This window comes from Cydia amplana, chromosome 1, assembly GCF_948474715.1.
Source record: "Cydia amplana chromosome 1, ilCydAmpl1.1, whole genome shotgun sequence".
NCBI classification, from domain to species: domain Eukaryota; kingdom Metazoa; phylum Arthropoda; class Insecta; order Lepidoptera; family Tortricidae; genus Cydia; species Cydia amplana.
This window is the reverse complement of record NC_086069.1, coordinates 14,592,425-14,612,628: the sequence shown is the minus strand read 5'-3', so window position 1 is coordinate 14,612,628 and position 20,204 is coordinate 14,592,425. Positions and strand designations below refer to the sequence as shown.

The following is a 20,204-nucleotide window of genomic DNA, read 5'->3' as shown; positions in this document are numbered from 1 at the left end:
AGCGCAACTTCCCTGGTGGCTCATTGCCGTGCAACAAAAAGTAAATTTTTGACAGATATAAGAGACTCCTCTTATAGACCTAACTGCCAATAATGGACATATTGCCAAAACAGTGGTCAAGCGTTATCAGAGGTCACGATTGCCACTTGCCACCGTTCTGCCTATTTTCAAAGTGAAAATATAAACAGATTTTACATTCCATTGTCTAATCTAAACATTGTGTTTGAAGTAAATTTTACAAGTGTATTTTCCTCACCAGACGCTAAGCGAGTCGCTGACGCGTCGCTCGGGCGAGCTGGTGGGCGAGCTGCGCGCGTCGGCGGCGCCGCTAGCGGCCGCCACCGAGCCCGCCGTCGCCGCCAAGATGCAGCGCGAGCTGGACGACGCCGCCGCCGCCTACGAGCACACGTGCAGGAACCTCACGCAGCTGTGTCACAAGTTAGTACACAATCATTGGTTGACAATTTAAAAGGTTACCTAATTTAAGAAAATATAATCGCGTGTCGAAAGCTAAATTCATTTTATACGTGCTATAATGAATATAATATTATTGTGATGATGAGTCCTTGTTACTCGAAATAATAGAATTTAAATTTTATAACATTTTCCTAAAATAGGTGATTATTTAAATAAAATTTAAGAATGCTAACTTGGAACACCAATTAAAAAATTCAAAACATTAAGTACTAAAATACTAAAAGTGATTTTGATAATTCTAAGCTTAAATTTTAGATGTGCTTGTTTCTACACCAATAAGACAATTTTGACTTTGTCACAGATACCACAAAGCGGTCGAGCTGTGGAAGCGGTACCGCGACGCCGCCGCCGCCGTGCGGGCCTTCGCCGAGCAACAAGAGGGTCGGCTGCATGCGCTGCGACCCGCAGAAGCACCCACCATCGCCCAGGTTAGTTTACTTCTAGCAGTTTCAGCCTTCGCTTCACTCATCAGACGGTTGGTGAGGAGTTAGTATGGTTGACTTCGTAAGGTTAAATAAATGTTTGACTAAGTGGACTGCTTTGTGTTGCGTTCAGTGTAGGTCTTCGATAAGTCTTCGATAAGGGAAGTCGATAATTTTGATACAGGTAGATAGGTAGAATTTAAATACGGCTTATAATTGAAGGGATGTTTACAAAAACAACATAACTGCTTAGAGCGGTTGACACTTTTTTAAGAACATTGTTAATCGTTTCAGGTTTCAACCAGTGTAGTCAGTTATGTTGTTTTTGTAAAAATCCCTTCAGTCATATTTTGTGTATGTAACTCTAAGTGCGCTTGGTCAAACGTTCAGTATTCTGTTATTTAAAATCAGCGAACTAGTAAACAGTTAGGTAGGTAGCTTATTATGTAGATAAAACCTCGGTTTTGCAGTAGATTTGACGACACAAAAGAATGAAGTCCTCATAGCTTTTAATAACAGCTAGCCACCCTAAAGTAAACCTTATAGACTTTATTTATTATGAACCCTAATATAGCTAGCTAGGCAGCTAGGCCCAAATTGGCTCTTTTATATTATAAGTATGTACGGTTAGGGTAAGGTTGAACAAGACAGTATCACAACCTTAGACGTAGAAAGACGTCGACATAAAAGTACATGTAATGTACCTTGTGTTTGAAGCCCCCTGTAAATAAACCACAGAAACATAACGGCGTTGTGGAACGTTAAGTAAACGATAACTGCGCATTGCGCAAACATTTCGACAGAGTGCAAAAAATACGGTGATGCGCAAACATTTTTGAGCGCTATTATTAAAAACGTTATATGGACATAAAAAGTATAGACATACAGGATATAATTCTTTCGATCTATAATTAGTTGATTTCAATAATTACTTCGTTAGTGTGTTTGTTATTAATATTTCGTTAATGTATTTGTCTTTATACTAACAACACAATAAAATAAACAAAGAAGAAGAAGATAGTTTATTTCTTGTGTTATTGAATGAGGCATCAGTGCACTCCGTGTAAATAAAGATTTGAACGAAACAAATGTCGGACTCCTACTCATTGTACAGAATTGGGTTTTATGCCTTATTTGTTGCCACTGTGCACAACATGTATGTAATTTAAAAAATATATATATATAATGCCTATCTAAAGTATATTTTTTTATTCGGTAGACTGAAATGACAGTTAATAGTATGAAATGACATTTCATGTTCATACAATTAGCTGTCATTTCAGTCTACCGAATAAAAAAATAGACTTTAGGTGTACCTACACTCAGCTACTTTGGCTAATAAGTCTATCTATACTATACCTACAGGGTTCAGAATATCCGAAAATGCCCTAAAACTCCTTGATAGCCGAACATCACTTACAATGAAGACAAATCTACATGACGACACATTCTATGTTAAATGTCTACGTGCCCAAAAAATGGCTAGAAAAAAGTTATAGGTACACAACATAAAAATGAAACAGTGAACCTACACCTGTATACGAGTATGTCACACCTGCGAGTGTGCGCACTTTTTTCACCGCGCAATCAATTAGCGAATGCATCGCGAAGTGAATTAAAAAGCGTGAGTCATATTGTCTGGCGCGCCTTACTGGGAGGCGCGGGACGGTCTTCACTTAGCAGTAACTGGCACGTGGGCTGGGTTAAACTGCCTACCGGCTAAACTGGGTACCGGGTTTCCATATATGTAGAGCGGACTTTAGAAATGTTACCTATGGTAGGTATGACGAGTGTCTGTACGATAAAAATGTGCACAACGTTCCGCGTTTCCGAGTACCTATAGGAGATAGAAATTCACGTGTGTATGTTTCTTTCTAGGAAAAGGACAACAATTAGAAACACAAAAGAAGTGCATGTCTGTAAATGTCACGCAAGTTTAGACCTACAAAATATTAAAAACTGTACCTACCTATTGACACAGGAGCTTTATTGACCATAACTACTTAGTTTATATTCAATTTTACATTTCCACTGATTCAAATGCTAGCTTGTGCAAAAAAATTTAGGTACAAGTACGTACTGTTAATTTTAGCGTGTTTAGTCAAGTTATGGTAATAACAACTAACGGCTCAAACAAACTGAGCCGTTGACCTGTTCTCACGGTGTAGGTACTTACCTAACGTTCGCTTCATGTTTATAATCCTATATTACGAATTTGTTTGATAAAGGGATATGTTTAGGTACGTAGCCATCGATAAGTTATAGTTAAATATCCGGTTCGAAGGACCATTGCCTGCTATGACTTCTATGGGTAATGTAATGTAAAGAAAGGAGGAATGTAATGTTTTCACAATACATAAATATACATAATGTGATGCCATCAGAGTCCACGCTCTACGAATAAACCTCGCTTTGGGAACAATATGACTTTATTAGAACCACGTGATACTGCATGTAAACGACAACTGCCTATGATTATGGTGTATTTTTTCGCTATGGGTATGAGTAATATTAAAGTATTGGCACATATGCACTATTTATAAATGCAGGATTAAATTACTATTTCTTCTATGACAATGTTGCGTGGGAGTAAAAGCCCTGTTGACCTCATTACATTAAGGAAATGATGAGTTAATTTCCACACATTCCAATGCCACGGAAACCTTCAAGTAAAACATAAAACGCGATAAAACCCTTAATGACCTAACCACAATGAAATAACCGAATCGCAACTGATAAGGCGATAAGGCGCCAGTCGCCGCGCACACGTCGGGTCGCGCGAGCGTGCGTCGCGCGAAATGCGACCTCGAACCACCTCACTCGAAAAACCTCGAATAATATAACGAACCCGTCTGAAACCCCGCCGAAAACGAAATAGTTTAAAAGTAGCTCGTTGTTTTAACATATATTGTTACATGGACACACATTTGATTTTAAAGTAAAATTTAAAATATTTCAACTATTTAGGCAACTTTTAATACTGTACGTTAGTAATTAAGTGCATAATTTTCAGAATTAGGAATGTAAACGGCCTATTGTCGCCAAGGTTATCTTTCACGTGTGCCTTCAGTGCACCAAGTTCATGTTGACATCACCGTGGTTGTATGCATAATTCCATAGTTAATTCGATTACTTACGCGATAAAACTAAACTGCATTCTAACCTTGAAGCTTCTTGCTCCAAATTTGATTTTTATTCCGCATACAACGTAAACTTCAGTGTTAATGGGCAGTGCACCGTGAGCCGTTGGCGTAGATTAACGTGTGATTATTTTTCGTCAGTTTTTGCATAAAGCAACTTATTTGTTATTCAATGGCCGTGATTGTGACTAAAATGATGGATTACTGTTCATTGAACGGAGTGATACGGAAACTGTGTCAGGAGAGCACAAAGTGATCGTATCAATATGTCACTTCAGGAGGTGAGACTAAGTTAAAATACCTACATTTAACAATTTTTGTGTAGCAACGAGGGTAGGCCTTGGACTTGGTACAATTATCAACAGGAAAATGGTGATTACAACAAATATTTGAGTGTAAATTGCCTACACTGAAGTTCAATTATTTTAAGTATTTTTGTTGTTATCGGGTCATTTAAATTATTCATTGAAATGTTCTACGTAAGTAGTGCGTATCAGAAACTAAAATACCTATTTAACATTAGTTTGTACCACAGTATATGTATACATACATCGTCTATGAGCTAATTAGATCGGATGCTGACTGCGAAAGATACTTGATAAAGAGGAACTACTTTATTGAGAGCAAGTTACAGTGATACCTGGATTACATTGCTAATATATTTATGTTGTATAAAATATAGCTAAAACGAAGTAACAAATAGATAGCAGGTACTGGACGTTAAACCTATACCTACACAATTCTAATTAAGAAAGTAGATAATTTTTGTATTTATAGTAACGTTGTAAACCACGGTTAATTACCACAAACAAATAAATACCTACCTACAATTGATACAATCATACTGAAACACAGGACCAAAACAACATAATTTCTCTAATTATTAAACGAATCGAAAACAAACTAATTACCAACATACATACTTTACTGTCAACACGCAAAACTAGCATTTGTCTTCTCGGCAATAGAGGCTGTAATCGCAAGGAATTACGCCCATTTTCTATGCAATTAACAAGTTGCTGAAAATTTTCAAGGGCGCACTTTCTAGTTCTGCTATTGCCGTAGATGCGCGTATGTGTAGACGCGGCAAAATATTTAGGTGATACTTTCTTCTTACCCTATATCGAAATTAGATTTTTTTAAATGTTTTTTTTTAACGTAGCAGATGTTAATTATTATAGTCGTTATGTTAAATAAAAGATGTAATGTATTAACTAGTTTAGCTCATTAGCGTTTTTTAACTTATTAAGTTATTAAGATGTTTACACTTACTGTGTTTACCAACTGTTTGACTAATGTGTCTGATATCGATAATTTATAACAAATTAAGTTTGACATGACATTAATATCCGTCCGTGTTCATCGAATCATTTGCCCGATCTACGTGATGAGGTAAACATATCCAAACGATTTTGTAGGGTCAAGTGTAAAAATATGGGTGCATATAACTTACTCAAAAATATGTCCCATAGTTTTTAAGTCGCTGACATATATTTTTGAGTATGATGTGTGCACCCATATTTTTAAACTCGGCTGTTCCATTTAATGTAAAAAAAACCTACATTGCGCATCTAAACTTTTAGGTATTCGCCACAGTTGTAGAAATGTTCTTAATTGTGGAGTAGTTCGTGCCCTTCCACCCGCTAAATACCAACGACCTTCGAACTACCCTAAATCAATCCTAACTACCCACCTAACGTGTGAGGACGAGGCCGTCAATATTTCAACTAACACCCTTGCTTGCAGCTAATGGTTAGTGTTTTATTAATGTTTATTGTATACCTATTCATATGCAAAAAAGCGGCCAAGTGCGAGTCGGACTCGCCCATGAAGGGTTCCGTATTTAGGGGATTTATGACGTAATAAAAAAAAACGACTTACTAGATCTTGTTCAAACCAATTTTCGGTGGAAGTTTGCATGGTAATGTGCATCATATATTTTTTTTAGTTTTATCATTATCTTATTTTAGAAGTTACAGGGGGGGGGGGGGGACACATTTTACCACTTTGGAAGTGTCTCTCGCGCAAACTATTCAGTTTAGAAAAAAATTATATTAGAAACCTCAATATCATTTTTGAAGACCTATCCATAGATACCCCACACGTATGGGTTTGATGAAAAAAAAATTCGAGTTTCAGTTCTAAGTATGGGGAACCCCAAAAAAAAAATTATTTTTCTATTTTTGTGTTAAAATCTTAATGCGGTTCACAGAATACATCTACTTACCAAGTTTCAATAGTATAGTTCTTATAGTTTCGGAAAAAAGTGGCTGTGACATACGGACGAACAGACGGACAGACGGACAGACGGACAGACAGACAGACAGACAGACAGACATGACGAATCTATAAGGGTTCCGTTTTTTGCCATTTAGCTACGGAACCCTAAAAATGTTTAAATAACATCAAAATGTTTTTCATGTAAAAAAGTATTTTCTTGATATCGGTTTTGATGTCGTAAGCAAAACGTTCTCATTATTATCTTTTCTTTCAGATACCTAGTTGTAATGCCTCGTGTCGTTTCGTAGGTTATAAATACATATAACCTTATTTCGTAACTAACGTGCACACCGTGCGTAACATCGTTACGATCTTAGCGAAGTAAACAAATAAAATCTAGGTTGCAACAACCGAGAGTGTAAACTCTTAAAAGATAGGTACTGAGCTGAACGTGAACGTGCTTGTTTTTATAACAAATAATATTTCTACCTATGCAAATTATGGCTTAACTACTATTGGACAAATAGAGCCACCAGCAGAGGAAGCTAATATGATGGTGAAAGTATCCAAAATTATCCAAACACTTCTGCCAAAAGAGTTGCTAGCTCCTACTCCAGTAGGTATAAAAACTTCAGTCAATTGCCTGTCTTCGCACATTTGAGGCTTCATCACATAGGCGCGTTTTCCGGGCGACGCTTGAGCGGGGCGTGAGCATTTTATATGTAGGTAAGGTACGCCCGGAAAACGCGCATGTGCGACGAAGCCTTTAGGAATTCACTTCCGGTGTTCAAATGTGAACCACAAGAATTGATTCTCTCTACCGAATCAGGTTAGGTCCCAAATCTCTGAATCTGTTCTTCATTTGATAGTGATGACTTTCTGTGCACCATGCTCGTTGCTTGCACACGAAGAAATAATCTTTAATAGAAAAAAACCGACTTCTCTAACTACTAGCCTAACCCACTTAACGGTGCTTATACTTTATTTCGTAATATGTATACATTTTATGGTAATCATAGTGGTTGATTTAGTTTAGGTATCATAGTGGTTTTCCGGGTCAAGGTCCGGGTCTGGGTCCGAGTCCGAGTACGGGTCCGAGTCCGGAGTCCGGGGCCCAATCCAAGTCAAAATCGAAATTGCTAATCACAAAACGTGTACTATGCGTCGTTGAGGAGTTCTGTTCTGATCATCATCAGCAGTTCCACTTCATCAAATGCCACAGTTTTTAATGTAAATGCTTGATTTTCTGATGAAAATATATAAAATTCTATACGGATGCCTTTAAGATTTGAGAAGTTCCCTCGATTCCTCATGGATACCATGTTCAGGACTTGAGATTGACATAAATGTGCCTAAAAACCTAACTTGCTTAACAAACATAACGAAAAGGACAAATCGCCAAATGCGAGCTATGCGTCGTTGAAGAGTTCCGTTATGATCATCATCAGCAGTTCCACTTCATCAAATGCGACAGTTTTTAATGAAAATGCTCGATTTTCTGATGAAAATACAAAAATCTCTATACGCATGCCTTTAAGATTGGAGGAGTTCCCTCGATTCCTCGTGGATCCCATCATCAGAACTCGAGCTTGACAAAATTGTGGCTTAAAAACTTAACTTGCTTAACAAACATAACGAAGAGGACAAATCGCCAAACGTGAACTATGCGTCGTTGAAGAGTTCTGTTCTGATCATCATCAGCAGTTCCACTTCATCAAATGTCACTTTTTTATGTATATGCTTGATTTGTTGATGAAAATACAAAAATCTCTATACGCATGCCTTTAAGATTTGAGGAGTTCCCTCGATTCCTCATGGATCCCATCATCAGCACTCGAGCTTGACAAAAATGTGGCTTAAAAACTTAACTTGCTTAACAAACATAACGAAGAGGACAAATCGTCAGACGTGTGCTATGCATCGTTGAAGAGTTCCGTTCTGATCATCATCAGCAGTTCCACTTCATCAAATGTCACTTTTTTGAATGTATATGCTTGATTTGTTGATAAAAATACAAAAATCACTATATGTGTGCCTTTAAGATTTGAGGAGTTCCCTCGATTCCTCATGGATTCCATCATCAGAACTGGGTTTTGACAAAAACGGGACCAATCTGTATGCATATACATACAATCAAAAAAATAATTTTCAAAATCGGTCCAGTAATGACGGAGATATGGAGTAACAAACATAAAAAAAAATAAAAAAAATAAAAAAAAACATACAACCGAATTGATAACCTCCTCCTTTTAGATTTGGAAGTCGGTTAAAAATAAGCCGTCTCTTCTGTTCCTGAAAGTGTTCTTAGCTACCTATTATGTAATCGAACAAAATTTTTGTTTTTATTTTTTCAAGTTTTGTTAATAATGTGGACATTTTTTACACCAATGTTGTACACATCAAAATTGGTAATACAAATCAAGACCTACTTACGTAAATCTGTGTATGAAGCCAAGGGCCAAAACGTGATGTAAATTCGTGCAAGAGGCACTGCTAGTAATATCAAATCAAGTTTATATGTTTATTTGAAGATGTACTGTTTCCTGTTTCTTATATATTATCTAATCTGCCTTTAGGGCTGACTGTTCATAAACCTAAGAATAACAAGGGTAAACAGTACCTAGGTGATGTAATCCTTGACATTCATCAAAAATAGTTTCTAGTTACAACATCGCTCGATCTGATGGTCCCATTAAAAGATTTATTACAGTTAAATCACGTATCTAACATCCGGGAACGTTCACGGACATTTAATTATTAGGAAAACGTGTTTATTATAAACAAACTATGACAACGCACGTCAAATTTTTATTCAGAGCGATTTACTTGGTTAATTTGTAAAAGGTATAAATATTTCTTCATTTTATATTTTTATTATGCGAAAGCTTGCACGCAACTAATTTACTTTCAAATTACGTACTTACGTACCAAATATTGGAGAATATTAGGCACCATTAGTAAAACTGACACGCTCAATATCCAAAATATGTATAAAGTGAAAGTGAGAAAGTGCTCACGTATCCCACAATGGGACAATCGACCTGTAAAATATTGATTGACTTTTTATTGACAGTCGTACTAATCGATATAAATATTGCACTTAGATATATGAAGTTGATGGCTTATTTAATTTACCTACTGTCAGATATAGGTACCTATACTGAGAAAGTTATCATGGTCGTATTACCTTATTGTAGGTTCTATTCCAAATTTAATTGTACTCCAGGCGAACGCTCTGGGTTTGCGATGATATGACTCGAATAGACATGAGCGTAATATGGGGAACAGAACTGAATGCAGAGGTAATATAATTTTAACGGCAATATACAAAACATTAAGCTGTTAAATTTAGCCCAATATCTCGCGTCTGAATTCCTGTTCCATGCTTCATATCCGGACCACATTATCATTTGCTTTTCGCTAGGTACTAGGCGGCTTCGGTGCAAAGTAGGAGGATAAATAATAGCGGGTTTGAATATGTGGGCACAGTTTCTGATACCTACTACCAGGCAAGTGTGGGAAATTTACCTCTATGTATAGGTATTTTTTCACTACCTGTATTCTTATGCCAGCAGATTGGTACTGGTATTCTGGTCTGCTTCTACTTTCCACCAGTTCGTATCCACCAGAAACAAGTGTTTTTTGCTCTAAACTATCTACTAATTAATAAAATGCAGTTTCTACTTAAGTACAAGATTACTTTTTCCGTCAGTTCTTAGAATATACTTTCCTGTCTGTTAAGAAAAAACTTGCAGTTCGTATCTCTTCTTGATTAGAAAATGTTTATATGTAATACTTACTTAGGTAGATATTAATGTTTTAAAAGTTAAAGTCTAACTGTACGTATACGTAGGACACGTAGGTACCTATGGTATTTTTTTAATCTTTTATCTTCAAATATTAAGAAGTTTAAGTCTGTAAGTACGGCTTTTTTTTAATATTGTCTTGTTTATCTTTATATTTTTGTTATTAGGTACATTATTTTTGCTATCAAACTAAACAATAAGTCTAGTTATGTTTTATGTTTGTCAAAGATAAAAAAATATCACAAAGACCTTGAGCTCTAAATGAGGATAAAAATATTTTAATGATTTGTGCGTTACGTCACATTCGTAATATCTAGGCATCGGAGTTTTTGTCGCATGGTAAGACTAATAGCAAGCTATGGAGTCGACATTTGCCATAAATGTAAACTCTTATTCATACTCATACTCATTTATTTAATTTATCTTAAAATGCCTTTAGAGGGGTCAGTCGTGTATATTATCTTAGTCAAATTATATAAAAAAAATATTTTTCTATTACATTATGAATTCATAACTTCAACTATTTTAACATACAACTATACAAACTACATCGCTGCGAAAGACCTAATGTTATGTAGGTACTGACCGCTGATAAAATTGATTCGACCAAATCGCACATCTGATTAATCTTTCCAATTTCTCGTTTAAATGAGTATGAAAGTATAGACGGACACATGTTGAAACGTAAAATATTTTTCAAGTAACAACTAATCAATGACAGTAGTGATAGAATTAATTCATAACTTTTTTAATTGCGGAAGGTTATTTTCTTAGGTGACAGTTTCATTCACTTTCGGCTCTATTGCAACGAATGAGGTTTAATAAATTAAACTCATATACGTAGTAACTATTTAGTAATCTGTTCTCATATTAAATAAAATTAATCATGAGTATGAGTATGAATAAGAGTTTACATTTATGGCAAATGTCGACTCCATAGCTTGCTATTAGTCTTACCATGCGACAAAAACTCCGATGCCTGGTAATATCTATAGTGGAGCGACTTGTTTGTGTATTCTTTTATCTTTAGTAACTAGTTTAACGGAAATAATATATTAGTAACGTTCAAAATTCCTGTTTCTGTGACATATATTTTATGTCTTACGAGGTGTCGCTACTGTAGTTACATATATGTACGGTTCGTTTTTTTTTGCATTAGAAATAAGGTAAACAATCTTGATGTGTGTGTTGAAAAACACATTTTAAAAATAAGTTACGGCAAATATGTAACAATTATGAATCTAATACTAACTAACTAACTATTACGGATCAGCGACCCAAAGAGGATCTTGGCCTCCGAAACGAGAGCACACCATTTTTCCCGATCCTGCGCCGATGAATCTAATACGATTATTTATATTCTTCTGCTTTCATAAGTATAGTTTTTGATTTTTAAAAAGCGTTTTTCAATTAAAAGACATGTCAAGATCGCTTACCTTCTTGCAAGTTCTTTCTAATGCTAAAAAAACGAACTATAGGTATATATGTATCTTAACCTTTAAATATTTCACGTAGGTATATTTCTTTAAAATAAATAAATAATCTGACCTAAATATAACTCCGATTAATTAGTGACATTTTTAGTCCTTTCTCATTGATTAAAAGTCAGTAGGTATTTGTACTAATTTCCAGGCAATGAAAGGTATTTAATTAGCACCAAATATTCGTGCGTGCAAGTCGCTGGCATGCGTTACTGACATTGATGCAGCTAAGAGATTTCATTCCATGAAACTAATCGTACGCTCTATTTGACTCGTATTGATACGTATATATTAGCGGCTATAATCTTCCTTAGGTACGGTACCCATGTTAAAATTATAGCGAATATTTTACACTCGAAACTTTTTAGAACGCCAAATAATTTAGGCAAGTATTAATAATTTGTGGTTATATTTAAGCAAATAACGGAAAAAAATATTTAAGGACATAACATAGATAATTAATAAAATAGCTATACCTACTGCCAGAAACATATGTTGTTACCCGGCAAATTTAGTAAGAATAAAATAATTATAAAAATCATGATTATATCTTACCACTGTCCTGAACCATGCATGACTATGGTTCCCTGGCTACATGTCGATTTCTGTCGATTTCAATCAAAACTTTATAAAAGCCTGACAGTTTTCCAACTTTTACAATGTAGATCGCGCATTATGGAATCAGGTCACGCGATGAAGAGATCTTAGGTGTTCTGTCCCTCTTCAACTTACAAATAGCATTATTAGTATAATGTATGTGCCAGCTTACTGTTGTTCAGTATTCAATCGTCATAGGTTAAATATAGATGACTGACTTAACTAAGAGACTAAATATAAGGTTACTTAGTCTCCACGAGAGAACCGTTAAACATATGTGTAATTAACGGATAGGTATGGTGACTGTGTACTGTACACAGTAAATTAAATGAAAATTCAATTCAATTAAAATTATTTATTCTGGCTACGTGCCCATAGATAATACAAAAAACAAATAAAAATAAAATTCATAGTACATTCCTACCTACATGTCAACACCTAATTTAGAAATGCAAGTCATACAAGATGAATGATAATAAAAATTTCTCATTCTTCTTCTCTTCTTCCTCGCGTTGTCCCGGCATTTTGCCACGGCTCATGGGAGCCTGGGGTCCGCTTGGCAACTAATCCCAGTAATTGGCGTGGGCACTAGTTTTACGAAAGCGACTGCCATCTGACCTTCCAACCCAGAGGGTAAACTAGGCCCGTATCGGGATTAGTCCGGTTTCCTCACGATGTTTTCCTTCACCGAAAAGCAACTGGTAAATATCAAATGATATTTCGTACATAAGTTCCGAAAAACTCATTGGTACGAGCCGGGGTTCGAACCCGCGACCTCCGGATTGCAAGTCGCACGCTCTTAACACTAGGCCACCAGCGCTTTTATAAAAATTTCTCATTCAAAATCATCATTTAAAATAAAAGTCAATTCTACAAGCAAACATAAGAAAACTCAAATTTTGCATTTGATTACTTTGCCTCACATGTGAATAAAATGCAACTTTCTTATCAGTTTTTGAACAATCAAGAGAACCTTTACCAGCTGGTGTGGTGAAAATAAATTACATTAATATGTAGGTACTGGTACGATTGATTGATAAATGTGTTATGTACGAATACCTACTCAATGTTAAATAGCATGTTTATGTAGTTGTGGCGATAATACGGTACTGAACGTTTGTCCAACTCGTCTTGATGTCAATGACTGATTGGATATGTGACTTCAATCATCTCATTTGTTCACACTTATTAATACTTAAGCATTTTGAGATCAACAACAAGAACACGCATTGTTAAGCAATAAATGAGTGTTCCGATTTATTTCTTAACTTTATTCCTGTGTTAAGCACTGATACTCAAAACTGATGCTGAAATCAGTGGCGTAACTGTATCAACAACTATAGAACATACCATATATGTTTTATAGCTGTGTAGAACGTATATGGTGTGAAAATATATGTTATTAAATACCATTCAATGAAGTTGAAACATAAGTTGCTACGCATTTTTTGGTCAACAACAAAACTTAAAAGTACCTTGTGTGTTGTAGGCATGCTCGGAGCAAGAAGGCCGCGTGGCCGAGCTGCGCTCCCTGGCCGCCCGCGTGGCCACCGAGACCGGCAGCCGCGCGCTGCAGGCCGACGCCGACGCGCTGGCCCGGCGGCTGCAGCTGGTCGCCGGCGCCGTGCAGGCCCTGGCTGATCTCGGGGAGGCCCGGCAGCTGGCGAGGGCGAAGGCGCAGCATGTCAAGGAGCAGTTCAGTGATATGAGACAGGTGAGGATTCTAAGGGTTAACAATCTAAGAAACCAATAGCATAAATAAATAATGTTATGTCACCATGGCCTCGAGACACCAATATTTAAAGTTATGATCACAATGCCTGTTGTCTTGTCACAGTGATAATAATATGAAATCCCGCCATTCGCCATCATGTGATTGTCACAGAAATCAATTGGTTCAGAAATCAAATTCCATTAACAGTCATGGAATTTGATTTCTGAACCAATCTATCTACAGGATAGACTGTAGATTGACTTGAGAGCAACCTATATATATTACATATAATTAAAATGACAATCATTGAATTTACCGAACCATTATACAGTTTTCTACAATCGACCACTTGCAATATATTATCGGTAAATGTGATCCTCAATTGTATATGATTAACGGTTAGCGACGTTAGCAGTTCCGACTGACCCCGTTTATCGGTGCCATCCATATATGCATAAATGACACAAATGCATGATACAGTGCGTCGGCTGTTGAACTTCGATTATTAACAATCGGTCCTAAGATCGAATTCATAATAAGTAGCTGATCGTTAATACCTATAGGGTGTTTGGTACATCGTTAGTCAAATTAAAATGGCAGATAGGTTGAGTCATTCGCTATCTTCTCATGCTTGGAAAATATTTTTTGCCCTCGTTTTTTTTCGCCCTACGCACGTAACAATTTGTAATTTACGTATGCCTAGAGTTGAATAAAAATGTGGCCATTTTTTTTATAGGCATGAATGACAATCTGTCTTCCATTTTAATTTGGCACTAGTAAATAATAGTAATTACTAATAAGTTAATGACTGCCAAGCAGCGGGTAATGTCATTGAGAATTTATGGGTAGGCATATTACCCCATACCTTACCAACATTCACGAGTAATAACATTATGTGGTTTTGTCTCTAGGACTTGATGCCTCTGCACGAAGACGGCGAGATCGTGGAAGACCAACTGATTGCTCTTCGAGAGAACTTGATCACGCTAGGAAAGAGCGAAGCGGACATCGTGCCCGCCAAGGAGCAGCTTCCAGATATCGACAGGGACGTCTCAGAGGAACACTCCATCGTCAGGATCCTGGAGCTATGGCAGGCCATGTTCAGGGACACCTTCCTACATTACCACAGGCTCTCTACGGCTCTGGTGAGATCAGGAGATGCTGCAACTGCTCTGCGGTTATGGCACGAGTACCTCCAGGATTTACAATCATTCCTATCAGGGTCTGTACCCGCCGACTACGAAAACTTAACTGAACATAGACGATTATGCAGAGTACATAGGAACCTGCTGGCTTCACAACGATCTGTACTAATAAATGAACATAAGGAGACAAAACACAGGGACCTGGTAGAGAAATTTGACACTTTGACGAATCTTCACAATGAGACCCTAGCGAGGATAGTGGAGCGACATGACGAAGTATCCACCAGGATTGCAGCTTGGGATGACTACAGAGAGATCTACATCGAACTGTTGAGATGGCTTAAAGAAATGGAACGTGAAAAAGAAAAGTTGCAACTGAGATATGTCCACATTAAGAGAATACAACAAATATTGACTAAAGTGCAAAATCTATCTGACAAGATACCAGAAGGTCGTAAACAGGCAGAAACATTATCCAGTAATCTCAAAAAAATATTAGAATTTACAGAAGAAACATATGGAGCTTCCGTAAGGATGGAGTACGCGGGCATCGTTAAACGAGTTGACAATCTGAACGCAAGCTTAGACACGTGGCGAGACTTCCTCACCCGCATACTCGGGCTAGTCAGCGAATACGAAAACCTCACTAATGATCTTCACAAACTATACTCAAAGACTCAGGACGAAATCATATCATACTCAGACGAAGATAGACTATCGCGGCCACAACTGAAAAAGGCAATAGAAAAATACACGGAATTAAGGGCAAAGGTTGACAAGACCGAAACTCAAATTGAAGCACTCAGTGTCATCCAAGAACAACTAAAGGAATGCCTTAGTCCTCAGGACATAAGGATTGTCAACCAACGAGTGTGGCAACTGAGGCAGCAACGAGCGGATTTGGAACATCAATTAACGATTATTATCCACCGGCTGCAGGAGCGGCTGGAGATCTACACGATATTCAACTCGCGGTTGCTTCGGTTCGCCGAATGGCTTACCACACTCGAGGCGCGTCTCGAAACTTCTAGTCAGAACAGTGATTTGGGAGCCCTCGACCCACACGACCTTATCAGACGAATAACCTCGGATGTCGAAGCGGAAACATCTATGAAAGAACGTGAATTTGAATGGCTCTCGGAAACGGGCAGCGTCCTTGTTGATCTTTCTAAAAAGGATGAGAAAGCTTTCAGTAAAACGACAAGCAAACAGCTTAGCGAGATAAACGCTCGTTGGCACAAACTTCAGGATAGCGGCCGAGCAAGGATATCCAAAATTAGTGAGCTGCTCGAGACCATCACGCAGTTGGAGGAACGATTGACCACGATCAGACTGAAACTGCACACCATCGAATCTAACTTGACCACTACGGTCATTGTCCAAGTATTGACAACGAGAGCGGTTGACGAGAAATTCCAAGAACGCGACGAGATACACAAAAACATTGAAACAGTCAGCGGGGAAGTCGGAGAAACTCTGAATCTCTGCGAACTGGTATTCAACGATCCAGACGTCCTGAGAGGCAACTTCGACCTGCGCAACTTACGCACCGGCGTCGACATCGTCGAGAAAAAATGGAAGAACATCTGCGACATGTCCGAACAGCGCAAAAACACGCTGAAAGAGATCCGCAAGTCGGCCGAACTCGCAAACTCCCTGCTACCCAAGGTCGAAAAGAAACTGGACTCGGTCGAGAAGAGAGTCGAAAAAATAGAGACCAGGAAGCAGAGAGGAGAAGGGGACGACGAGAGCGTATCGAAGGCGGCCATTAGAGATCTGGAAGCGACGGAGGAGGACGTCAAGAGGCTGGAGGACGCGTACAGTCGGGTGGCTTCGGCGCGCGGGGTGGAGCTGCGCGGAGACGCGGCGGACTCGGCGGCGCGGCTGCGCTCGGCCGTGCGGCGCTGGCAGCAGCTGCGCGGGCGCGTGGACGCGGCCGGCGCCGACGCGCACCGCCAGCTCGTGGCCGCGCACGGCCGCGCCGTCATCGCGCTCGCCGAGGCCGACGTCAGGCTCACCAGGGCGCTACATCTGGCTCCGACGCCCCTAGACAAGGACGCTACCGTGGCGGAACTGATGGTGAGTAACTTTATAACAAAATATCCCTGACTGCATAACTATACGTAACCCGAAACAAAATTGAAGGCTTTTTTAGCCGGAAATAGGTACCTATTTTGCTCTGAAGATAATTCCAATACTATACAACTTCATCACAAAGTACTGCAAAAAGTAATACGTAAACGATTTGGTTATACTAGGGTGTCGAGCAAGAGCTAGCGGAGTGCGGAGCTTTGGTACAGACAGCAGACCAACTGGCAGCAACCGTGTCGTCGGCGGCCGGCGTGAGCGACATGGTGGCGGAGTACCACGCGCTCTACAACGACGTGCGCCAGCGGCTGGCCGCCGCGCGCGCCGACCTCGTCGGCGACGTCGACTCCGCTGTACAGGTATGTTGGATTTGGAGACAGCTACAAATTGCTTTGGTAAAGTTAACAATCCATTCTTTAATTCGTTTTTTCTCAAAAATGGACGGCAAAGTCGACGTTGCCGGTTAAAAAATTGGTCGCGAAGAGCGTAGTTTATGGTCAGTCAAAAAATTAAAAAGTTAAGAACATTGCAGTCTCGATTTCGGGACTGCAATGTTGCATACAAATTCCATTAATTCTCGAGTTCCAAACTTTTTAAAAGTTGAAATGGCCACATCAAGTGAAGGCATAGGTCCATTAAACAGCCAAACAGATGGTCAGTACTTATTATTATAATGTTGGTACCGCGACAATTTAGGTGTCTCAAATAGGTTGGCGTATTTTCAGCAGAAAAATACCTACACTTTAATTTTTTTAAAAGGCGGCAAAGCATATCTTTTTAATGGTTTTACTTTTTTCTGTGAAAATTAGAACGTTGTTTCTGTAAAATATTTCTATTATTTTTACATTTCTTGCACCATTTTCGAGAAAAGCACTATATATGACTCGGCTGGAAGGCTACTTGCTGGCTTCGGATTCAATTAAACGGACTCCCAAGGTCGTCCGTTTAAAACGAATCCTCAGCCAGCAAGTAGCTACTTCCGAGCCTCGACAATAATGTACTATTTCCTTTAGGTGGACACCCTTAAATGGGAGACGGACGCCGCTCTTCAAGTAGACACGCTGACTTCCAAAGAAACCTACCGCGCTGAGCTGGCGTCAGCGGTGAAAGAGGCCTCGGACTGCCTGGAGGCCCTGAGAACGGCACTGCTGCAACAGCCCAAGGAAGACGCGGGAAGCGATGACTTGGCAACCGCTGCGAAAGAAATCGCCAAGGCTGGCGCTAAGCCCAGCCAAATACTGGAGTTGGCCAAACATTTGTCCGAACTACTCTTGACGGAATGCGACGCGACCGAAGATGAAGCCATGCTGAAAGAAGTCGAGTCTCTTTCGTTGAGATACGAGGACCTTCTCGCGCAAGCGAAGAAGAGGGAACTCCAAATTAATAACCTAAGGTTAGTCGCGTCGAGACTTGTGTTCTTGGTATGAAATTTAAAATTTGTAGCACTAGCACTTTTGCATTTTGGTGTCGGGGCTTTGTAAAAACCGAACGTCTTCTGAATATGTTATCATTTAATGGTAACTTTCGCAAGGCTCTTTTTCTTTGTGTGTACGTAAATGAGCTAGATCTTGTGAAAATTACCAGTTTTGACTTTTAAACGTCGCCTCTAGTTGACTGAATAATGGGAAATTGATCTTTAAGTACTTCCAAAGTTCTGAACTAAGTATCTTAGCCTAAGATGGCATCTATTACTCCAAGCATGTATGTGGCAATTATTTGTGTAAAAATTGTCTATTCTTCCAATCAATAAACTGGCACGAATCCAGTAAATTGCAACGACTTTATGAGTACCTAAGTTTATTTAATACTGTGAAGTGAGGTTCTAATTCCGTTCTATATTAGCTAAAAGCTCCGTGAAGAATATAAAATATTATGGTATGTAACTATAACACACGGCTTAGCATTCGCGACCTACATAATTATGCTTGAAAATTAATTTACAGATAAGTAAGAAAATAAAGTTTACAAAAATATACATCACATATCACTACATAGTATAAAACAAAGTCGCTTCCCTGTCTGTCTGTCTGTATGCTTAGATCTTTCAAACTACGCAACGGATTTTGATGCGGTTTTTTTAATAGATAGAGTGATTCAAGAGGAAGGTTTATGTATAATTTTTTAACCCGTGCGAAGCCGGGGCGGGTCGCTAGTTATTATATGTATACAAAGCAATATTTTAGCGAGATAAGATTTCTAAAAACTCGGACTATAAAGTTAATACATTATCATAATATCTTACCTCTGTCTGAGTAGACTCTCATTTTTTTTGTGGTTTATTTATTTATTTTATTTTTTCAACTAAATTTATTCTCGCTTGACGTTGTCGATTGCAGTATTTGCAGTGTCCCTATATTATATTTGTAAATAAACAAATGCAAATGTCAGCATCAGGCGAATCCGCCTGGATTTTTTTTGGTGGACGAGGCATCAAGCGAATTACCTTTGAGCGCCGCGGGTTGTTGCCTTAGGTTGCGGGCGGGGCAAAAGTGCATTTGACAGTTTGGGCCTCGCTTCACAGTTGACCAGCCACTTCCCGTGACGAACTCACGCCGCCGGAGTGTTAACGGCTTCCTAACCGGCATGCTCTAAACCACGCTGTTTTCTGGTCCTCTAGGTTGCCGCACTCGGCGTCATACGCGCTCACGTGCGAACAGTGAGTATCGCTTTATCTAATTTTATTAATCTTATTTCCAGTTGTTGTCTTGCGATGTGTGTCTACATTCTGCTATTATGTGTCATGTTAAGACCTATCTTGATTTTGTAAATCTACCTATGAATGACTAACCTAATCATTCTAAGAATTGAAGTCGCAAGACTCGCAAGAAAACTGCTAAAGCATGGAATTAATGTTTTCCTATGTAGTTAGTCGCACTTAACTATTTATTATAAATCGATACCTTAGTATACTATTGTCATAAATTATTTATACATGTTATTTGCACTGCACATTGTATTATTTGACTCACACGAACACTTTTTTAAAGCTTTATATTTTTATTATTTAAAATATGTCTCACGGAAGTTTAATATCGATTACTTTATATTTTCGTAATGTAAATTGAGTAATTATTAGTCATTACACATTGTATTAGTTATTTTATTGATATATTA

The 20,204-nt window shown here is 38.4% G+C and overlaps 1 protein-coding gene across 1 annotated transcript in view; it reads left to right on the top strand.

The window, feature by feature from the left end:
* Positions 1–20,204, top strand: part of LOC134647340 (muscle-specific protein 300 kDa-like) — a 181,686-nt gene that overhangs the window by 155,226 nt on the left and 6,256 nt on the right. Inside the window, exons 42-48 of the mRNA XM_063501707.1 lie at positions 260–438; positions 779–905; positions 13,633–13,857; positions 14,769–17,081; positions 17,261–17,449; positions 18,104–18,483; positions 19,708–19,746. Coding sequence (XP_063357777.1) covers positions 260–438; positions 779–905; positions 13,633–13,857; positions 14,769–17,081; positions 17,261–17,449; positions 18,104–18,483; positions 19,708–19,746 — 3,452 coding nt within the window. The remainder of the gene's footprint in view (positions 1–259; positions 439–778; positions 906–13,632; positions 13,858–14,768; positions 17,082–17,260; positions 17,450–18,103; positions 18,484–19,707; positions 19,747–20,204) is intronic.